The sequence below is a fragment of the Haliotis rufescens genome, unplaced genomic scaffold (genome assembly GCF_023055435.1).
Source record: "Haliotis rufescens isolate VD_foot unplaced genomic scaffold, xgHalRufe1.0.p SCAF_6, whole genome shotgun sequence".
Taxonomy (NCBI): Eukaryota; Metazoa; Mollusca; class Gastropoda; order Lepetellida; family Haliotidae; genus Haliotis; species Haliotis rufescens.
Genome location: NW_025964334.1, coordinates 23,280,729 through 23,303,344, shown reverse-complemented (window position 1 = coordinate 23,303,344; position 22,616 = coordinate 23,280,729). Strand labels below are relative to the sequence as shown.

Below are 22,616 nucleotides of genomic sequence, written 5' to 3'. Positions count from 1 at the left end.
CTTGTTTGCTTAATGTTCCCGATGGTTTACGTACGCAAATGAGTTTCTTTCCGCTTGTAAAACACTTTTATAACTCAAAATCAGTGTGGAAAGTTTTGGCCAAAATGACAAAGTCTATTATTTGTGCCGTGCCATGATAACACTTAAACAGCACAACACGTGTTTTTAAATTTATGTGAAGTTTTCACGATATACACCGTTTCCATAAGACAAGAAAACAGTCGCTACACTGACGTGCACGTTCGTAAGCTTCTGAGTGGATGATTATTGTGTTACGCCACAGTCAGCACCATTCAAGCTATAAATAGAGATTATGCGAATAATCCACGAACCATTATGACACGGCATTATGACACACAATCAGTAAAGTCACAACGCCTGAACACCGCCCTGTCGTGTTTAATTGAGTCCTTCTCGCATAGGGTAGTGAATGCCGGTTCCTGGAAGCCCATTCGCTCCACGACCTCGCACGCCCTGGCACCACGCAGCAACCCACAACTGAGCATTTAAGGGCGTTTCACAAACCCCCTTTGTTTATTCTGTGTCGTAAAATCGCCCTATATGTACGAGAGCCACAGCACATTCTAAAAGAATCTTCATGCTCGTAATTGACACTATCGACACATTTGTCATTTTTCGGATATATGATATAGAGAATATCAAAGGGGGCGTACGATACTAGTACTTGACAGAATTTGAATAGTAGATGTGTGATATGATTATGACCGATATAGATTTCCTAAACATGTCATGGAGCTAATCAATTGGTACAGCTTTGGTGTTCCTGGCCTTAATGAGTTGAGTTGTTATTCATATGCGGAAACCCCCACCACTCACCATTTATGAAGCACATGTGTACATTCAGAAGATTTATTGGCGTTAATTAAAGAAATTAACTGCACAACAACAGCGTCATTTCAATGTCGACAGTAAATATCATAATTTCGTTGTGTAGTGATTGATGCGTCCATAATATATAGATACTCGTAATGCTGGATTTAGTTGATAATGGTGCCGCAACTCTAATATTGCTAATATTGCGTGATTCGTATTTTAATTGAAGAAGTTACCATAAAGTTACACATGACACTTTCCTCAACTGTTCTTCCAAATATTGATCAACGTTATGTTCTTGGATGATATGCCCCCAAAAAACAAAGAATAGAGTAAGATTGCTCATTATAATTAAGCCCATATTTACCTTTTTATCAGCTAAGAGGAAGCCTTGGTGCAGACAGGAAGCATGAATCATCAGCTGATGATATTCCCAGGTTCCCCTTTCCTTCAGTCTCCGTCGTTATTTAAAATACCAGCTTAATGGGCCTTTCCTGGCTTAGATGGGCGGCTTAAGTCAGTCATAAAGCGACGAGAACAAGTTCATATATTTATTTACAAAGAAAAATGTTCAGCACACCCCTATTTCTGAACCATGACAAATGGCAAAAATTATGGCATGGAATGACTGACCACAGGAGTTAGACGATACCAATGTCATCGGATAGAACATAACTTTGACAACAAATAAAACAGATATTGGTGAGTTGTGATTGAAATTTACTGACCAAAACATCATGGAAACACAGGTACTGTTTTTGATCTTAGACAATACCTCAAAAAAGTATGGAGCTGCAGGATTAAGTAAACGAGTTTAGGTTTGATGTTTCATGTGAAAATGTTCCTTAAAGTCTCTACTTAATATGAAACATGACACGTGAAACAGTTCAGTAGCTGAAGGGGGTTTAAGTAGTGTAAAATTATTGTCCCCCTGAGAGGGTATGTGATCATGAGACCACGTCTTTCAAAGTATATTTATGTGTGCCACGTTTTTATTCATAGTATATATGTTCGTTTAACTTAGCCTAAATTTGTCAATAATCGCCAACAGCTGAGGGGATGATGTAAATCCGGCTGGGGTCCATGCAGGTAGCAAAAGTACTGTAAGTCCCTATGGACCCTTACATGGTGATCTGCCTTCAACTGCTGACGATCTATAGCCTATTTTTATATAGGATATCTTTTTATGGTTGAATACTAGTTTTAAAATACAAATCTGTGATATTCTAGTAATTTTACTGTCCATCGATGACAGGTTTTATTTAGTTTCAATATATGTGTTAAACTGTTTAACTTCTCGTCACGATATGGCTGAAATATTGCCGATGTGACGTAAAGCATTAGCTCACTCACTCACTCAGTAGCAGGTATAACCGCCACGTGCCCTGATGACGCATTCCACCCTACGTCACATGCCTCCAGTCAGACGTTGGATCTGTGGATGAGTCAACAATAACCACTCTTGATGCAATGCTGCATCCAATTGGCGTAAATCTCGTGCCTGTATGCGCCGCCCCAGAGTATCCCAAGCATGTTCAAGTGGGTTCAAATCTGGGCTCATTGCTGGCCAGGGTAGAGTCGTTATTGCATTGGCCCTCATGTAATCGACGACTGCATGCGTACGATGAGGCCTGGCATTGTCATCCGTGTACTGAAGTCGAGTAGCAAGAGGGTGGGTGTCAAAATGTGGAACGACGACTGGCCTCAAAACGTCCCGGATGTACTGATCCCCTGTTACGTTGCCCCTTATGGTGACCAAACCCGACCGGCAATCATGAAAGAAAAACCCCTAAACCATTACCGTGCCCCCGCCGTATTCAACAGTCGGTTGAATGTTCCTGGGGTGTAGGCCGTGTTCCGGTGCCTCCAATCTCTCGTTCTTCCATCAGTCTTCAAGTTCTCATATTCCAGTTCTATCGCACAAACACACCATACTTAACGAGCCGCTTTGTTGTGACAACAAGGGACGCTTCATAACTCGTCTAGCCCTCAGTCCTGCTGCTTTCAGCCGGTTCCTGACGGTTCTGGTGCTGAAACCACGATTGTGCAACCCAGCTGAGTACTTGTTAAAAAGGGTTCTCGGCGTATAAGACGAAGCAGGTTCCTGTCTTCGCGATGTTTCGTCACAGGAGGACTTCCGGATCTGGGACTGCCCTGTACATCACCGGTCTGAGCATGTTTCTCGACTAAATGGCTTACAACAGTGTGATTATACCCCAAATTCCGACCAATGGAATTAAATGACATTCCTGCGATATGCATGCCGATTATTTTCCCACCGTGTGGAATATATTAGGCTGTGCTTAACTTTTTTTCTTTGTATGTATATATGCGTCATGAATACAAAGTTATTTTTAAAATTAAATTTGGGCTAACAATAATATTTACAAGTGTTTAAAACACGAGCAATCAGCAACGAGTAACCAAACATAGGCAACCTCACGCCTACCACGCGTCAGTGCAAGATTGACGAAGAGAGACGCCAGCGCTGACGCCAATCCACTGAGGGTTTTACACATGACCATAAGCTGCTTAACTATATTTGATTATATACATCAAACAACAGCGTCCATTATGTATGAGACAGTTCCATCTAAGAAACAGTATTTAGTGGTGTAAATGTAATCCTTACAATAAGCAGTGATGATATAAGTACTCGTTCTCAGACCAGTTAATGATGTAGTATTCAACTTTCGTAACTTTCATGAACACAGGTTCCGCACATTAGCTTTAAAGTATGATCTTATTGTACTACATAAGATGTATAGTACGGTTTCATGTTAGCGACTATTGCTTTGACATCACTGGCTGTTTCAGTTTTAGCCAACAGGTTCCTTTAGCGAGACACTCCTCTGTTTATAGGCACGGCTTGCAAAGTTATTTTACGTTTCTACGTTATTCTAAGTACTTCTATGTTAAGCGTTGATTTCTAATACCCAAGACAGCACACACACACACACACACACACACACACACACACACACACACACACACACACACACACACACACTAATTCTAATTAAATCTTTGCTAGGCGTTTATTACTAATACAAAGGACAGCACACACAGACACACACAAATACGTTCCCTGATTCAAACTATTCAACCAGTTTACGTATAAGATCACTGTCCATGACGGGGGAACATACTGCGGTATGTGGTCATGCAAATGGTATATATTGTTGCTATTGTGATTGTTTAATGCGTTGTAAATGTTGTACACGCATACACAATAATTCGTTCGATGATGATAGTATATGCATGGACCAGTTCTTACTTCATTTCCTGAATGTAAGAATGATGCATGTTTCAATCTACGTGCTTGTGCCTTGATGACGGGTACAGTTATCATATGTACATGTCTGGTTTTTCCACAGAAATAAACGCCAATTTCACGAACTGAAAAGTTTCGTTGCTTCTGTCTACGTACGAGAGCTTTTTGCTTGGAATAAAATATCTTCTTAATGGTATACAACATATACAAATGATCGTACTTAATTGACGTGTATCTAGTATGCAGATCATTAGGTTTACCAGCTATCAGTTCTTTAATCGAGCACCGCAAGTATCAGACCTTCAAAGTAACAGATTCACTCGTCACACCGAAGACCCGGGTTCGATTCCCGACATGGGTACAATGCGTGAAGCCCATTTCTGGTGTTCCCCGCCGTGATATTGCTGGAAAATTGCTAAAAGCGGCGTAAAACCATACTCACTCACTCAAAGTAAAAGAAAGATTGAAGAGGGTAGGAATGGGAGTGATTTGTTCAACAGACAAACAATAACCTTGACAGTCGAAACCTAAAAGGAATTGCTGAAACTGAAACATACATTTTGAAAACTAAAGTGCACTTTTCATCAACTGATACGAGTTAAACTGTTTTGAGTGAATGAGCAAATAGCAGTTCACGCCAAATTGAGCATTTTCCGAGCCATATCACTTCTTCAGGGATTTGAGTTTTTTATTTAATAATTTCGCGGAGTTTGGTAAATTGAGAAGAATCCAATTCTGTATACACGGTTAGCTTATTCGAGCGATCTGACAATGCTTGGTCAAAATCCATGATGGAATTCGCCTCATTTTCCGACCCATCGACCTTTACTACACCTATCACAAATTTCCACAAAACGTTATTTGAGTGAATGTCTTCAGTTTGCCTGTATACGTTGAATGCGACAGCCAGGTAGATTTTCACTGTTATTAAATTGTTTTCAGTTTTCTTTAGGGTGTTTTCATTTCCATTTTCTGGTCGAAAACTATCAATGTCTCCAAGATCTTCGCGTACGAATCTTTGCGATTCTTCAACCAGGTCTAAATCATCAAGTACACACTTTGACGTAGGTGGGGCTTATGAGGCCCGAGACAATCCTCATTATGCATCGAGGTACTTGTATTTCTCCAAAGCTTGTTTTCACAACCTAACATTTCTGATTATTTAAAGTTTGTAAAATGTACTTTACATTGCCAGTTATGTTTCCATCTACTTTGACCAAGTCATTTACCATTATCGTTGCCATAATAAAAATCGGCGTCATATTTGTTTACACTAGCAACTTAATGTCTCGCAAACGATTGTATTTAGACTATCTTGTCAGACATAAAAAGACATCAAGCGGTTCGCGTTAGCAATTTGCTCAACTTAACACAAAGATCGCAATCTGTTGCGTGTCTCTTTCGGTGCACAGACTTCCCTAGATCGCATTTCAACAACTGTTACCATCTCCGACCACAAATGCATCAAGTTTAAGTTTGTGGCACGCTACATGCCCTGTCTCCTGGTTTATCAGCGACGCTACCTGCAGGAGGTAGTGAACCAGAATAACCCTATTACATTTATTGATAGCTGAAGATAATATCTCACCTTCATACCTGCTGTTCACGTTTTCCCCAAGGGTGTATTTAGCTGCATTTAATCAAGATCTGTACATTCAAAAGAGAAATATGAGACTGACACAACACAAGCCCTTTTTAAACAATCATTCCCAAGACTTTAATGTCTCTGGATTATTTATTGTAAAATACCTTGTTCTTGAACATTGAGTGTTACTATGTATATTTTGAAGGTGTTCAATAACCATCCTATGTTGAATTCAAAAATCCTAATTATCAAACAAATCAATATAACTCACATCACATATTGGAATTGTCACCGATATGCCTCACATGAGGTATCGATAATAGTACTATACATGATTGTAGTTGTATATTATCTACTTTGCATCGTTCGTCACGCTTTCTTATTTAGTTTGTTGTTTAACTCCGCACAATATTCCAGCTATATGACAGGGGACTGTAATAAAGTCTGGAATGACCATCCAGTGATCGTCATCATGAGCATCGATCCACGCAATTGGGATACGATCAACCAAGTCAGCGAGCCTGACCACCCGATCCCATTAGTCGCTTCTTACGACAGGTATGGTCACCTTTTAAGGCAAGCATGGGTTGCTGAAGACCTATTCTTCCCCGTCGTTTGTCATGTGTAGAACGAGAAATATTATGTCCAGAGTTCTTTAAAGATATGTCGGGCCCTCCACTGTATTTGCAACGGTCTCGACTGTGCGTTACACCTGTATGGTTACAGAAACATGTAATCTATACGTTTATTATCTTCGGTAGATCAACAGGGTCAGGCCTCGGTGCACCTTACAATTGTCTGCACATGTTAACGGCCACACGCAACTCACCTCTGCACAAGCAAAGAAACTCTCAAGTCGAAATGAAATCGTGTAAGTGACACTTTCTGAACGTAAAACATGTAAAGACAAAATGCGTGAGTTTCACATAAATGTACAAGTGTCCAAAATAGACAGTCAATGTCGTCAAGAAAGTTAAAACATGAAGATATACAGGAAGACTTGTATACACACCAAACGGAGATTCGTTGGACTATACAGAGTATAAATGACTATGGGTTCTGAAAATGAGTATCTCAAGCAACTGTGAGTTTTCAGCTTTTTCCAGATCGTTTAATATTACTTTATCAATACCTTTAAATTCTGAAAAAAATGTATTTAGGTTCTTGATAATTTATACTCTCCACTACATATACATGTACATTTGAAATGCACACAACTCAAGGGAATATTATTTTGAATACACGTGAGAAACAAAGGATATGTTAAATGTCTTAGCTCAAACTGATTTACAGAATCGACCGGTCCATCCATTTTTGTTACAGCATGTTGACTGCTTCGCATCTGAAAATACGGTCATAGGCGGGTTTTTTACTATTTGATTCATCCAGTCAGATACCGCATTTTGGAGGTCGTGTTAAAGTTCAGTTCTTCTTATCCCCCACCTCGAAGAGGAGTAGGGGGATATCGGGATGTAGTTCGTCCGTCCGTAGGTCCGCCCGTACGTACGTCCGTCTGTCCACCCGCTTCTCAAAGGGTACAAGTTTCCTCAAAAACTATTTAAGTATGAGAAATGAAATTTTACACACTGATGTTCTTGGTCATGATCTAAAATGAGTTCGAGAATTGTTGTCCTATATTCATTTGTGACAGACTTAATTTTGGCCCATGTTCCGTACTTTTCAGATTTGTGGATACTGCATGAAATGGGGACAAGTGTTTTCAGAAATTTCTGAAGTTACATAAATGAAAGTTTCCATGCCTTTATGCGAGATACTTGTCAAGACTGCGTTCGTAAAAAGGTCACGAAAATTATTTTGTACAGAGTTGATCCATGTTATTTTACTTAATGCGTAGTGTCTGCAGTGGTTAGACGTTTTCTCAGAAACTACTGAAATTATATGAATGAAAGAAACCTAAGAAATACTCGGTGACGTAATTATTTTTTAAAGAGTTGCGGTCCTTGCTCCATGGTATTCTACTTGATACATACTGTGTGTAATAGGGACGTTTTCTTAGAAACTACTGAAGATACTTTTATTTTGTCCAGAGAGCCTTTTGGTGTGTATCAATTCCACATTTTATATTTTAGGAACCTGTTTAAATCGTTAAATTTGTGCCAGTTATCATATCTCTGATATCTTAATTCTAAATGAGTATAAATTCGATTTTTCTATCGGTAAAAAACAGAACGAACCATTTCAGTAAATTTATTATCCAAACAATAAACAGAATAAACATTTAGAGGTCATCATGTCAGTTGCAGATATAAGAACGTTCTGGTCAATCTAACGTGTCACTCTATGGAATCTACAGGAAACAATTAATGACTTATAAATATTCACCTATCCTAAATTCAAGTGTTTGTTGAGTATTTACGATATCCAAAAATAATAACCCCTTGTCGTGTGATGCTCGCTGACGTACGAAAATCAAACATGGCGCGCTTCGCCCGACCTCAGCATAACTTAGTGCTATTTTAATATGAACAAAGTTTATATTGCCTTCACATACAGCATCTTCCCCAGCAAGAGAGTTAACTGACTTTAAAAGCCCAATTTCCACCCTTGCCGAACTAGGCTGGAATTCCTGACCTCGATCGTAGCGCCACATGTTGTTATTACGATTTGTGGCCCTTCTATGCCCCTCCTATGAACCAATCAGATACAATTTAAGTACATGTCAACATTAATACATATAAAATATAATTATCCTCACCAAGTGTCTGGCACTGTGCCCTATGATGTCAAAACATCATACATCATTTGATTTCAAGGGACACACCTGTGACAATGGCTGAATTATTTCAGTGATGAACTGAGAACTTGCTTCCATGCAGAGTCAAATACAAGTGTAAATTCAAACTGACCAGTCCGATAATGCGCCTGTCACTAAAAGTAAGGGGCTGGGGCTAGACAATAAGGACCAGAGAAACAATAGAAAGGCAAGCGCAAGGATGACGGTGCTATTGGAATTATGAAGGAGGATGGATTGGGTGGTTGAACTAGGGCTAAGACCTTAAAATACACTTGATGATATATACATAATTACATGCTACTACATACAGAATAAACACAAATCACTACATAGTAGACTCGTGAAGACCCGTGGTAGAATAGATCCCTTCAGCAACCCATGCTTCCCGTAAAAAGTGACTATGCTTGTCGTAAAAGGCGACTAACGGGATCGGGTGGTCAGGCTCGCTGACTTGGTTGATGCATGACATCGATCCAAATTGCGTGGATCGATGCTCATTATATCAATGACTGGATTGTCTTGTCCAGACTCAATTATTTACAGACCGCCGTCATATAGCTTGAATATTGCTGAGTGCGGCGTTAAACAACAAACCAATTGTAAGCGGCAACTGACCCGTGCAGCTCCGGGGTAGAATAGGTCTTCAGCAACCCATACTTGCCGGAAGAGGCGTCGAACGGCATGGGGTGGTCAGACTTGCTGACTTGGTTGATGCATGTCATCGTATCCCAATTGCGTGGATAGATGCCCGTGATGTTAATCACTGGATTGTCTGGTCCAGACTCGATTATTTACAGACCCTCGCCATATAGCTTTATTGGTTAGTGCGGCGTTAAACAACAAACAAACGTAAGCGGCAACTAACATTGTTCGGTGTTTGGAGACTGTGATCTTAGCGTGTCTGATCGTGTCCCGGTATGGTTAATGCCTGCTCATGTCTGCAGATACTGTTCAAATTAGATGAGGCCGCACAAACGAAAATAATGTTTCTCAGACACATTTACCTAATTGTGAGGAGAGAGGTAGGAGTTCATGTTATGTTTTACCAGCAACAAAATAAGTCAGTGTTGCTGACAATATTCACTTGTATTTGTCTTTCAACGACATGGTACATTATATTAGTTGATATGATAAATGATGTTAATAATAATTAGAAGAAGAAGAAAAATAAGAGGAACAGCAACCCCGCAGAGTCCTTCATTTCGATGAGGTAGGCTGGCCTTAAACGTGAAACAGAAGGCTTTCTGTTTGCTGCTCATAACCCGTCACTTCCAACCTGAGAACCATGAAGATCCGGGTTAGAATTGGTGTTCAACAACCAAAGCTTGCCGTAAAAGGCGACTATGCTTGTCGTTAAGGGCGACTGACGGGATCGGGTGGTCAGGCTCGCTGACTTGGTTGATGCATGTCATTGATCCCAATTGCGTGGATCGATGCTCATGATATTAATCACTGGATTGTCTGGTCCAGACTCGATTATTTACAGACCGCCGTCATATAGCTGGAATATTGCTGAGTGCGGCGTAAAACAACAAACAAACCAAACCAAAACTTCCAACCCGAAACCGCAAATATGTGATTTTGCATCAACATGAAAAAATAAAAAGTAGATTATGCAATTTATTTAATGAGACTGTCAGTGGATGCCCAAATTTGTCACAAACACGACTCTTAAGCGACATGAAGGTGTGGCTTGATTCTTTTGATTACCGTCTTCGACATGCTTGTGGCTTCGACACAGTGGTCCATCCATGGTACAACCTAGATTATGAAGAGGGCGTGATGGTAAATGATAAATACAACATTCTTTGGTATAGGGCAGTTAACAGCCTCAGACGTATCCAGGCCAACAAACCTGATATTGTCCTTTTTGATAAATCCAAAGAAATCATTTTATCATTGCATTTTCTGTCCCATTTGACACTAATATGATTGACAAGATTATGGAAAACATGCGGTAATGCAGAAGGCTGCAGTCTTTGGGAGTCTTCACATTTCCGTAATGTTCTGGGTGGGTTTGACCAGGCAGCGCTTCCTGGGAGAAGTTCAATTCATTGTCTGGGCTGCAATGAGGTGATGATGAGCCCAGCTAGCCTGACTGTGCCAGGCTTACCCAAACCTTCTTTGCTTCAAATGTTATTTTGATCTGAATATAATAGAATTGATCATATATTCAAGGGCGTGAATGCTCTTAGCTTGATGAAACAACTGTTGAGCAAGAGTCGCATCACGTTCTTTGAAATATTCGTAGAAAGCAATGTGCAAACTTACCACGTGTTCAGTACAGTTTTTGCATTCATTTGCATTTTAAATATACATTTATATTAACGCATACTTCACCGTGCAAACGAAATTGAAAATCCCTCACTGAAATAATTGTTGAACGTAGTCGCATTTGTTATACACCGATGCAATTCCAAGCTTTGCCATTGGTGTATATAGGGAAGTTGCTCACCCCTTGAGCCTTGTCAACATTTTTTAGCAATCGACGACACTAAACAGCCTAAAGATAGTTTGCTACATACATGTAAGGGCACAATCTTCTTGTTCAAGAAAAATTATGTGTTCGTGTGTTACAACTCATGTCCACTCATCGACAAAGATTGTCACGTTTGATAGCATTGCAACGGCAAAATATCTACAATTTATAGTAGCAGTGTGGCACTTGAACAAAAAGTAAAATGCAAATGTTCATATACATAATTATATTATAAATGTTACAAATCTAAAAAAAAAATTAAAATAACAGTCAAATTTAAAGGTATGACGTTGTCATGTTGATTACAAACAGCCTGAATATAAACACGTGAAAAAAATGCGTTGTAATTGTGTCATGCTTTGCAAGTGTCAGAAGTGGAACAGCAAATTGGCGTGATTCATGTTCCTTATCGGCATCTTATTGACGAAGATAACTGAGTTATAGAAAAATATCTAAATCGCTGAACATTTTCAGGCCAGGGTGCACGCGTGGCCCAGTCGTCAAAGGCGCCGCGATTCGCCGTGCAGAGCTGCGTCCCTTGGGCACGCCAGAAACCTATGTTCGAATCCCGGTTCGCCCCGATTATGTTTCTAGGTTTGTCAGCACCATACCCGTGCTCGTGGGTTTCACCGAAATGGTAAACGTCTGAGACCTGCATCACTTCGGGCTTTCCTCCCACATTAAGCTGACACGCCGCGATATAACTGGAATACTGTTAAAAGCGGGGTTAAACCAAACTCACTCACTCACTCTTCAGGCCAAGGCGGACAGCTACATTATTATTTATAGCTTAACCCACATGAGCGTGATGCGTGGATACTCTCATGATGATGTTTCTTTTGCCTTTTGAGTGATGATGTATGCTGTCTTTGAAAACTATTTTTACTGTTTAATATGAATGCCCGACACAGACACAGTATACTGACTCTGAGCTGGGACCAATCCTCGTTTTAGGCCCTTAAGGCCGAGCGACAGGCAGGGTAACAACAAGTACGTTCCTGTAACGTCTTTAGGTATGACAGGGCCAGGGATCGAACTCCCGACCTTCCGCTCTACGGTCAGAGAGCGTAAAAGGCAAATAGTGGTAGTCATTATATGAATGGATTACTGAAATCGATGACACCGACGTTGCAAAGATATAAAACATGTCCAGCCATACTGCTTGCACCCACCTCTCACACAATTTGCATTACATTTAGAGTTTGTATGGTGGCTGACGCCGCACAGAAGTACTCCACGAGGACCTGCTGTACGACGGTGGTTCTTAAACAATCATAAGGTCATACGAAAGGTCATAACACTGTTAAACAACAACGGATCGATATGCATTCAATACTACTCAGGCCCCCTCAGCCGAGAGGATTACATTATCATATTTTGTATGTAGACCAGATTTTTTTTTTAGGTACAGTTGCAAAACCAGATTTTTTTCATTAAACTTGTGACTATAAATATTTTGTTTTTAAGACAGCTTGCACCAATGTATTACTGTGACAGACAATTTCCATCGTTTCAAAATTATGATCCCAATTGTTAGCATGATATTTTGAGCCGACGTTATCGTCAATTAAGAAGTATGTTAGGCTTTTTACATGGGTTTTCAATTGTCTGAGAACACCCTTGATGAATACTTATCTGGTCATGTTATTGTCGGAATTATACAATGGACTCTTTTTGTAGGAATGATTTCTTATGATTATGGAAAATAAATGTTTTTGGTTGCTTTAAACTCCATCATCCAATCCTTGGTTGATATGCTAGTAGTACACGGACAAAGTATTTGTCTTAAACGACAAACAACAGGAAATCCAGCGCTAGTGTCATATCGGCTGGAAAAGGAAAACAAACGATTCCTCTTGGGGGCAAAGGTCATTTAATAATGACAAATATTTAATCGAAACATAAAACCTCCGGGTGGGAGGGTGGGTAACAAACAGACTGAGAAAAATCACCTGCACAACGTGTAGTTTGCAAGTTACGTTTGGCGCCTGTGACGTGTCCCTTGCAACAATAAAAAACAAATACCGCTTACAGCATAATCAGCCACTGACAGTCTGGATTGTCTCCCCTTGACTGTTAAATAAATGGACAGTAAATCAGATGCCATGGCATTGCCGTTTAAATTAAAATAAACTAAGGTTTATTTCTCACTTAAACTCCATCATCCAATCCTTGGTTGATATGCTAGTAGTACACGGACAAAGTAATTGTCTTAAACGACAAACAACAAGAAATCCAGCGCTAGTGCCATATGGGCTGGAAAAGGAAAACAAACGATTCCTCTTGGGGGCAAAGGTCATTTAATAATGACAAATGTTTAATCGAAACATAAAACCTCCAAACCCCCCAAGAGGAATAACCTGGTGAAAGTTCTGTGGTTTGACTTAGTTCACTATCCCTGCACTGAGAGATTGAGCAAGTTTCTCATGCATTGCATCATACACTGTAACATAGCGCTCATATGCATTGGAGCGCCAATCACCACGTAGCTTTATAAGCAAGGGTGGAATGCCAATGTCAAATGCATAGGAACATCCGCCTCTGCGGAAAGAGTGACCGCTGTATGCACCAGAATCATAACCACATTTGTCCAGATAATATTTCAATGTTTTAACAAAACTTTTGTAAGTTAAACTCTTGAGGACTCCACTTCTGTCCACATATGAAAACAAAGGTGCATTTGAATGTTGAAGTTCTTCACTATATTGTGAAAGCAAATGTTCAAGTGCTTTAACAGGACAAAGCACAGAGTCGGGTACCCTAGCCAGCGGTAACTTTAACACTCGCTGACCAAACTGTATAGTTTTTGTGTGTCTGACAGTATTCATGGCACTATCTTTGTCAGGGGAAATCTTGGCATCGTGCAGACTCAAGTAGGTCTGCTTTCTTGAACCACTGCCTCTAGTTTCAGGGAGCATGGTAGATTTCCTCAAGAAACAGAAAAACGCAATGATGCAGGCTGCCCAAAAAGCTACCAGGAATGGTTCTGACATGTCCATATGACTGTGCATCCGCCTTAGTATATCTGGTGTTATAGGAAGTTTTTGTTTCGTTGGTGTACCTTTTAGTCTTAAGATACCTTTGTGCAGGGCCTTTTGTTCCCATGTCTCCAAGGGGTTTGGTAACCCCACCTCAAGATGAAGCAGGCGAATGATATTCATATATCCTGGAATACTAGTTGCTGAAAGGGATCTTGTTAGGAACACTCTGTAAAGCAGTACTGTCATGCGGTCGGCTGGAACTGGTGTCCTACTAAAGTACAGACAGAATCTCAGATATGCAGTTTTCATTGAGGAATATGTGCGCTTAGTAGTTTCGGCATATGTTGCCCGTCGAAACTGCTGCATCTCGCTATATAGGTGTCGCCACTGTTGAGCCACTTGCCCTGTAGATAGGACAAAGTTAGTTTGGACACGTGTGAGGATGCTGGCACTAGAATATACTTCCTGTAACAAGTTTCACAACACAACCAATAGAACGGAATAAACTGTATTGATTTATAAAGAAATGTAACATTGTGCAACCTGCTCAGAGAGTCAGCTGCAAGGTTATCTTTGCCTGGGATATATCTGGCTGAAAATTTAAAGTTATACACAGCAGAAAACCAGAATATCTTGCGCAGCCAACGCATGGCTAATCGGTCACGACTAGTACCTTTGTTAAGGGTATGCATAGTATAAGTATCGTCTGTGTAGACAATGATATGTTTGTCTGTCCAGGTTACACACCAGCGTTTGACTGCTAAATACACAGTGAACAACTCTTTCACATTGATGTGTAAATGTTCAACAAATGGGAAGTCAGTATGCCAATTATAATAGACCCAGTCAGGGCCGAAACATGCTGCGCCACCATCACTGCAGGCATCCGTGGAGAACTTTGCTGCGGGCACCGGTTCATTTTCAATAAATTTCACAGTACCATTAAAACATTCACAAAATTCATGCCACCACTTGATATCAGCCTTTGCGCTTACATTCAGCCTGGTATGGTGATTGGGTTTTTTAAGGGTATTACATAAGTCAATTAATCTGCGCATAAATGTGCGCCCTCCATGTACTACCTGTGCTGCCCAATTCAATTTACCTACAATTTCCTGAAGTTGACGCTTTGTTGCTTTCTTTTTCGTCACCCACTTCCCTAATATGTGCTTCAAGTCAAGCAATTTATCCGCAGGTAAGGATAAGGTACAGGTAGTAGAGTCAATCTCTATCCCTAGGAAAGTCAGTTTCTGAGTAGGTTCAACCGTTTTGCTTTCATTTATAGCAAAACCTAGATCGGTCAATAATCTTCTCAATGTCCTGAAGGCTTTCCAACACTCAGAGTTTGTTTTTGCAATGCATAGAAAATCATCAAGGTATACAACTACCACAAAACCTCTGCGCCTTAACATTCTACGAACAGATGACGACAAACGGCTAAATATCTCAGGGCTCTTGGAAGCTCCAAATGGGAGCTTTGTGTCAATCATGTAGACTGGAAGTCTTGAGTTTTTGAACTGCCACAGCAGGCCGGTAGCTTCATAGCAGTCAGGATGTAACGGCACCACACGGAAAGCATTTTTCAGATCCAGTTTTGCCATGTATCCACCCCTCGGCAGAAGTTTGATTGCTTCGTCAATGGTTTGATATTTAAAAGATTGTGTCGTTGCATAATCATTGAGGCTCAGATCACATGGTCTAGAGCAATCATGAATTAAGCGTACCTTCCCAGTGCCTTTTGGTATTGCTCCCAAGCTACTAACAAGCTTTGGTTTTCTGTCTACAATAACATAATTGCCTCGGCTGATTTCCTCTGAAATTTGGTCTTCAACAATTGTTCGTACAGACTCATCTGTGGCAGACTTGTAGTTTTTACAAAGAACATCACTAATTGTTACATTTTTATCAATAATCCAGAAACCATTTTTGATCCCATCAATCAAAAACTCACAATCACTGTCCTCTTCTAATTCCCTTTCCCACACGTCAGTACAATTCCCTATTGGGCTGGAGACTTTATTGTTTATAGGTACGAAACCGTGGTGGGATATCCTGGTGTTCAAACTGGGGATGCCTTTGCTTGCAGCCTGGTACTATACATGTGTGTGCATACTTGCAGTTTGGGAACTTACAACCCGAGGGGTGCTGGTAATTAATGCAAATGGATCTGCCTGACTCATCTGTTGGACGATTGTCACTCTGAGAGCTGGAATGGGCATTCTGAAATGAGTTTGCTTTTCGGGGTTGGAATGTTCTCTTTTCTAAAAAGTAGAATAGGTCATGGAACGATATTTCACTCCAGCCACACTGGGTCTGTGCTTGTCTCAATCTGTGTGCGTTGTCAAGAAGCATAACTGAAGGGATAGTATATGTTTGACAGAGATCCCCAATTTGAGCTGTGTATTCCAGATATTCCTTAATTTCATCAATACCTGCTTTCCTGTGGTCGATCAATTTTGACAAAATACGGACATTGGCTGAAACCCACTGTGATAATGGCACATGTTCTGGAAGGGGTTTCCCCCTCGACGACCTTAGATACAGCTGTGCTGACCCATCACCTACTATAGGCGTCTCTTCGCTGGTCATTGATGACCTGGGATTAGATACAAAGTCAGGAATTAGAAGTGGTTTCTCACCTCGTCCCTGTAGTGAAGCATTTCCGGGTTGTCCCATGTCTAACGACGTGGTGTGGTCTAGGAAGTCTTTGAGGTGTACATCCGACAAGCTGTTTACAAGGTCACTCAACTGTTTGTCACCCGCAAGTGTTTTTGTTGTGACAGGCGACGGCAGCGACTGTACTGGTTGCGGCGATTTCAACTGTTTTATTGCTTGAATTAGGATGTTCCGCTGACCTACGGACAATCTTAGTTCAGTAATGTCATCTAGTGACATCAAGCACAACGCAACTGGACTATCAATGTCTTCGTCATTCAAAATTTGTGCGGTCTTACTGTTCAGATGGCTGTCACTGCACCATTGTCGAAAGTCGAACTGACTTGGCTGTTCGTTTCCTTCGCCTTTTTTATTCACAGACATTCTTCTTTGAGTGAATTTAAACAAACAGACTGAGAAAAATCACCTGCACAACGTGTAGTTTGCAAGTTACGTTTGGCGCCTGTGACGTGTCCCTTGCAACAATAAAAAACAAATACCGCTTACAGCATAATCAGCCACTGACAGTCTGGATTGTCTCCCCTTGACTGTTAAATAAATGGACAGTAAATCAGATGCCATGGCATTGCCGTTTAAATTAAAATAAACTAAGGTTTATTTCTCACTTTATTGTATTTTGCAATATCATTATATTTGTGCTCGTATGTTCTTTGTCAGTCAGAGTCGTTCAATGTATGTCATCTGGTCATTTTTTGTTCGTTTATTTGCAACTTGGTACATGGGTGTAATATTCATTGTACAGCTTATGTATTAACTATTTCAACTTTCAATTACACTGTTGCTTCAGTTAATTATGTGAAGGTTAGGAAGTTTGTGGCTCTTACTATATACCTTAAATGGAAAAAATCAAAACCTAACCACACAAAAAACGCATGCAAAACAGTTAACAACAGTCATCCCTTTGGTTTTATAAAGGCTTTTATTTGTCGCGTGTATATACAGTTGGTCGTTGGTCTGGAAGCAACCTCGTTATATGAAGGGTTTGTTATCGCAATGAAAATGTATTCTAAAAGAAAATGTCTCAAATAATAATGTTGTGATTTCATCAATGATTTATTGCCAAGTTGGGTGATCTTGAAATTGTACTGTAATGTTGACCTGGCACAACTTAGGTGTACACATTGTTCAGTATTGTATATAGTCAGGTGTTATGCGCGGTGAATCCCAAATATCAGTATGTTGGAATTCTCGAAACTGTCGTAACGTTACACCATCCGGAATATCTGGAAAGGCAAGCGATCGTCCAGGACATAGATCGCCAGCTGACAGGACGGACGACTGCGTGCCTGACATCACCCGAATGGTGTCATTTGACACAGTAACAGCACAAAAGGCGACTAACAGGATCGGGTGATCAGACTCGGTGACATGGTTGATGCATGTCATCTTATCTCAATTGCGTAGATCGATGCTCATGATATCAATACTTGGATTGTCTGGTCCAGAATCGATTATTTCCAGACCGCCGTTGTATAGCTGAAATATTGCTGAGTGCGGCGTTAAACAAACATACAACATTCTTTTTTTTCTGAATAGGGGGAAAAGGATTTAGGGGGACAACACCTAATCTGCGAATGTGTTGGTATTCATTTGACCCACGCCATTGACAACAAGCGTGGTATTAAGTTTGTGATTTTCCAAGCGACATTTTCAGATAATATACTCTTCAAAAAGAGAAAAGCAAAGCCAGAATAGTGTGAGGTAGGAAAATACATTTATACGAGGAACTGTACAAGGTTAAGCCAAAATATTGTGGAGAGAACACTTGGTGATTGTAGTCATCTCAGTTATCGGCATATAGGAACAGTCCAAAGGTCAGATATCTTCAATAACGCGTATGTCCCCCGTTGGAATCGATGGTGGCCAACTGTTGCAACGTCTTTGGTTGTGGTTGAGGCCGTCTATACATTTCATCCTTCAGGTGCTCTGTCGGGCTCAAAACCGGGGATTTGGAGGGCCAGGGGAGAACATCAACGTTGTTGTTGTGTAGACAGGCTCTTGTGACCCGTGCTGTAAGATTGCCCTGGATATGGACCAAACCTGTCCTGCCCTGTTGGGAGATAACCACCCCCACGAAACCTGTCCACTTCCTGTACGCAGTTTCCGGCTTAACGTTCTTCCCGACGTCTGTAGACCCCTCCTCTTCCATCCCCTGAACGGAGGAGAAATCTTGATTCGTCGCTGAACCAGACATCTCTCCATCGCAGCTGAGACCATACCCTGTGTTGACGACGTCAATGCAGTCGTTGTTGACGATGTTGTCGGCTCAATTTGACGCGTCGAGCATAACGTCTTGCTCGTCGACCTGCTGCTCTTAAACGGAGAAATCGGATAACTGTTGCCTGATGTTAGTTTGACGTGTTTTGTACAAAATCTACAATCATCAAACGAATTATTGAATGGCTACAAATTTTACAGCTCCTGATAAACTAGAGAAACGTTGACACATTAACAATCACGTTAACGCCATGATCATGACCACACACCGTTTATCTGTAGAAACATGTGTTGGACATTTCAGAAACTCGAATAATTTGAATCAGGGAATGTACATATAGAGGGTATATATAAATCTCTCCCAACCACCCATACCACCCCCCCCCCCCCCCCCCCCCCGGCGGTCTGTAAATAATCGAGTCTGGACCAGACATGCAAGTGATTAATATCATGAGCATCGATCCACGTAATTGGGATCGATGACATGCATCAACCAAGTCAGCGAGCCTAACCACCCGAACCCATTAGTCGCTTTTTACGACAAGCGTAGTTGCTTTCTACGGCAAGCATGGGTTGCTGAAGACCTATTCTACCCCGCAATCTTCACGGGTCTTTGTGTGTGTATGACCCTACCCGTAAGTGCATGTGCGTGCGTGCGTGCGTGTGTGTGTCCCAAGCTATGTGTATTTCTATGTGTTCATACTGTGAACATAAATGCAAACCATACGTTATGAGTGTACATAGAGGATTGATATTTTTAATTTGTAGAGAGTGTTTTCACATAGAGGAAGACTGGTGAAAACGACTTACTCAGGGACAAAATCTGTGTGAAATTTGCGAGTAGGAAATTGAGGCAAGTAGGCATCCATGAGCACCATGTGTACTTCAATCCTTTTTTTATTTATTTCTTTATGCATACGAGTAGGAATTTCGCACAATAAGTGAATTATGCCTTTTAACTAAAGATTCATATATATATATATATTAATGATCTCATACATATATTAGTGATCTGATATCGTCCATTCATGGTCAAATGGCCAATTCCCTTCCACTTATTTATCCTCCTGAACCAGAAATAAAAGAGACCCATATCTATGGGTGAAATAGCCCCATATCTATGCATAAAGATTCAGAGATTCAGTCATGCTGAGCAATATTCCAGCCTTTGATATCTACATTTCACAACTGACGAGGTACAATCGTGTATGCTCTTTCTACGAAGATTTCAAAGAACGTACGCGTCATAAAACTCTTGCTCTTATGTTGTTTGATCACGGTTACACTATTCAAAGCTTTCAAATATCTGTTATCCGTGAATGTAATGACTTAATTCCAATCCTCATCACTCGTTTGGCAATTGAGAATACAAAACGCCATATTCGAAATGATGCTGATTTCCTTCCTTGACACCTGATCCTCGTTTGATTAATATTGTGTCAATTCAAAGGTACAAGTTAATGTGTAATTTATTCAAATAATCATCTGAAGTTAAGTCCGTCAAAAGGAACCAACAATAAGACTCTACTGTGGACGAATAAGCACCTCAATTCCGAAGAGTGTCAACTGTACTGATGCAGATGAATAGATACCACAAACCTTGCCGGTGTAACCAGTAACACATGCACAAGCGTATGGCGAGACTGCCTTGTTGCAAACGCCACCATTCTTGCAGGCATCGTCAGTAGTACATATCGGGACTGTAAATATATAGCAATATCATATTGTAAATGTATTGCATTTGGTGAAATTTCGCCATGATTTGCTCGTTGACTGTAATAGGTGTATTGTTCTGATTGTCTGAAAGCGACCCAAACATGCGGATTGTCGCAAGAAATTGAAGAAGTGCATAACGTCACAGAATGTTTTGTGTGTCATCTTTCATCAAAAGACTGACTGAGCTGTACTCTCTTTGTGTAATATTCTTCTATGTTTCCTTGGTGTGAGTAGGGGACTTTGGTTTCACGCCGCTTTGAACAACATTTCAGTTATGCGTCAGCTTAATTTGGGAATAAAGCTCGACATCATGATGGGTTTTAACGTTTTCCACCTAAACTGAAACCAATTAGCATGATTATGGTGCTGACAAACCAAGGAACATATTCAGAGCAAACCTTGGATTTAAACCAACGAACTTTGGTTTCTGGCAACCCTATTGGTCTCAACACTTTACATTGTACCCGGGGTACCCAAATGGCGTCGGTAACAACTGCTTTAAGAAGCATACATGGGCTTTATACCATTATGTTAAATATAACGCACACGAATATGCCAGAAATTAACACAAACAGATTGCGCGCCATTACATTGATCACATGCATCCTGATGCCTGTTTTGATCAGCACATTACTGGCTTCTAATACTGGCACATTACTGGCTTGCGAAACAACTTGTAACACAGGTTGTTTTATTTCTGGCATGTATTTCTTCAATTCAGACAGATAATATTCCAGGTTGTGCAAACCTACGTCAAAAATGAAAATAGTTACGAATTTATATGGTACCTGTGATAATGGCTGTCGGTGAGTCTGTTGATCTACCATCAGCACGAGTTGTTCCACCGTAGCCACCGGTGCAAATACAGGTATAGGGAGAGCTGCTTGTGTCACATGTCCCAGAGTTCAGACAGTCCGCATCCTCAGTACATGAAGACGTCGAATCACCTGGATGATAATAATGAACAAGTTTGTTAGTTGGTTTGTTTCATGTTTAACACTCAGCAATATTCCAGCTGTGTGACGGCGGTCTGTAAAAAAATCGAGTCTGGACAAGACAATCCAGTGATTGATATCATGAAATGGTACCCAGCGGAAACACAAAACAGAACACAATATCACTTATGTATTTGATTTATGGATCACAACATTTATCAAGGCGTATGCACATTAACACATTAACCCCATGTTAGCATGTGGGGATCAAGGGCTTTGATGTGAGAGAATATGAAACAAAATCCTAATGGTAAGAGTTTATACAAACAAACTTGCTAATGGGGCCTTTACACAGGATGGCGACCTTTGTGCCTCCCGTGTGCGACAATAAAATTAACCAGGTCGTCGTTGGAGGCTCAAAGGAGGCAGAATGGTTGCCTAGGTCGTTCCAAAGTGGTACATAGAAGGTTGAACGCCATGGTCGCCGTCAATTTTTGAACATGTTAAAAACAGTCGCACAAAGGTCGCCGAGGAGGCTGGTTGCTCAAAGGTGGCTCAAAGGAGGCAGCAGGCAGGCACAAGCACTGCCGCCTTTGCGGAATGAAGGCCCATTGGTCGCCCAATGGTCGCCAGGTAACAGATGCGTTCTGCTGAGATATTTTCCCGTCGATCATGGGCGACGCATCTGCCTCCCTTTTGCCTCCTTTGGGCGATCAACAGCGTGCATTGAACGATGACTTTGGCGACCGCCATGCCTCATTCGGCGACCACGGCAACCCTTGAGACACCATGGCAATCCTTCTGCCTCTTTTCTGCCTCCTTTGAGCTACCTGTAGTGCCTCCTCAGCCTGCCTAGAAATATAGGGCGTGTACCTGCAGTGTTTCATTGTGGTTGCAGACGCTGAACAACTCGAGCACTTACTGCTGAACAACTGCTGGAGTAGTTACATAGAAACATGATTTTCTGGGTTTAGGCGACCATTGAGCGTCCTGGCCGGTTTTTGATCACTCAAAGGTGGCAGAAAGGTCGCAGCCCTGTGTAAAGGGGCCTTAAGTTTCACTTTGTGTCATCACTGATTTTCTGTGATCCATTCATGACTGTAACCACTATTTTGCTTATACACCCCCTGGAATCTGTTTCGGCAGATCATCGAGACAGAAAAA

At 41.0% G+C, this 22,616-nt stretch overlaps 1 protein-coding gene across 1 annotated transcript in view; it reads left to right on the top strand.

The window, feature by feature from the left end:
• Positions 1 to 6,674: 6,674 nt before the first annotated feature.
• Positions 6,675 to 22,616, top strand: part of LOC124126172 (adhesive plaque matrix protein 2-like) — a 145,791-nt gene continuing 129,849 nt past the window's right edge. Inside the window, exon 1 of the mRNA XM_048386050.1 lies at positions 6,675 to 6,777. Within this exon, the coding sequence (XP_048242007.1) occupies positions 6,759 to 6,777 (19 nt within the window). The 5' untranslated portion in view covers positions 6,675 to 6,758. The remainder of the gene's footprint in view (positions 6,778 to 22,616) is intronic.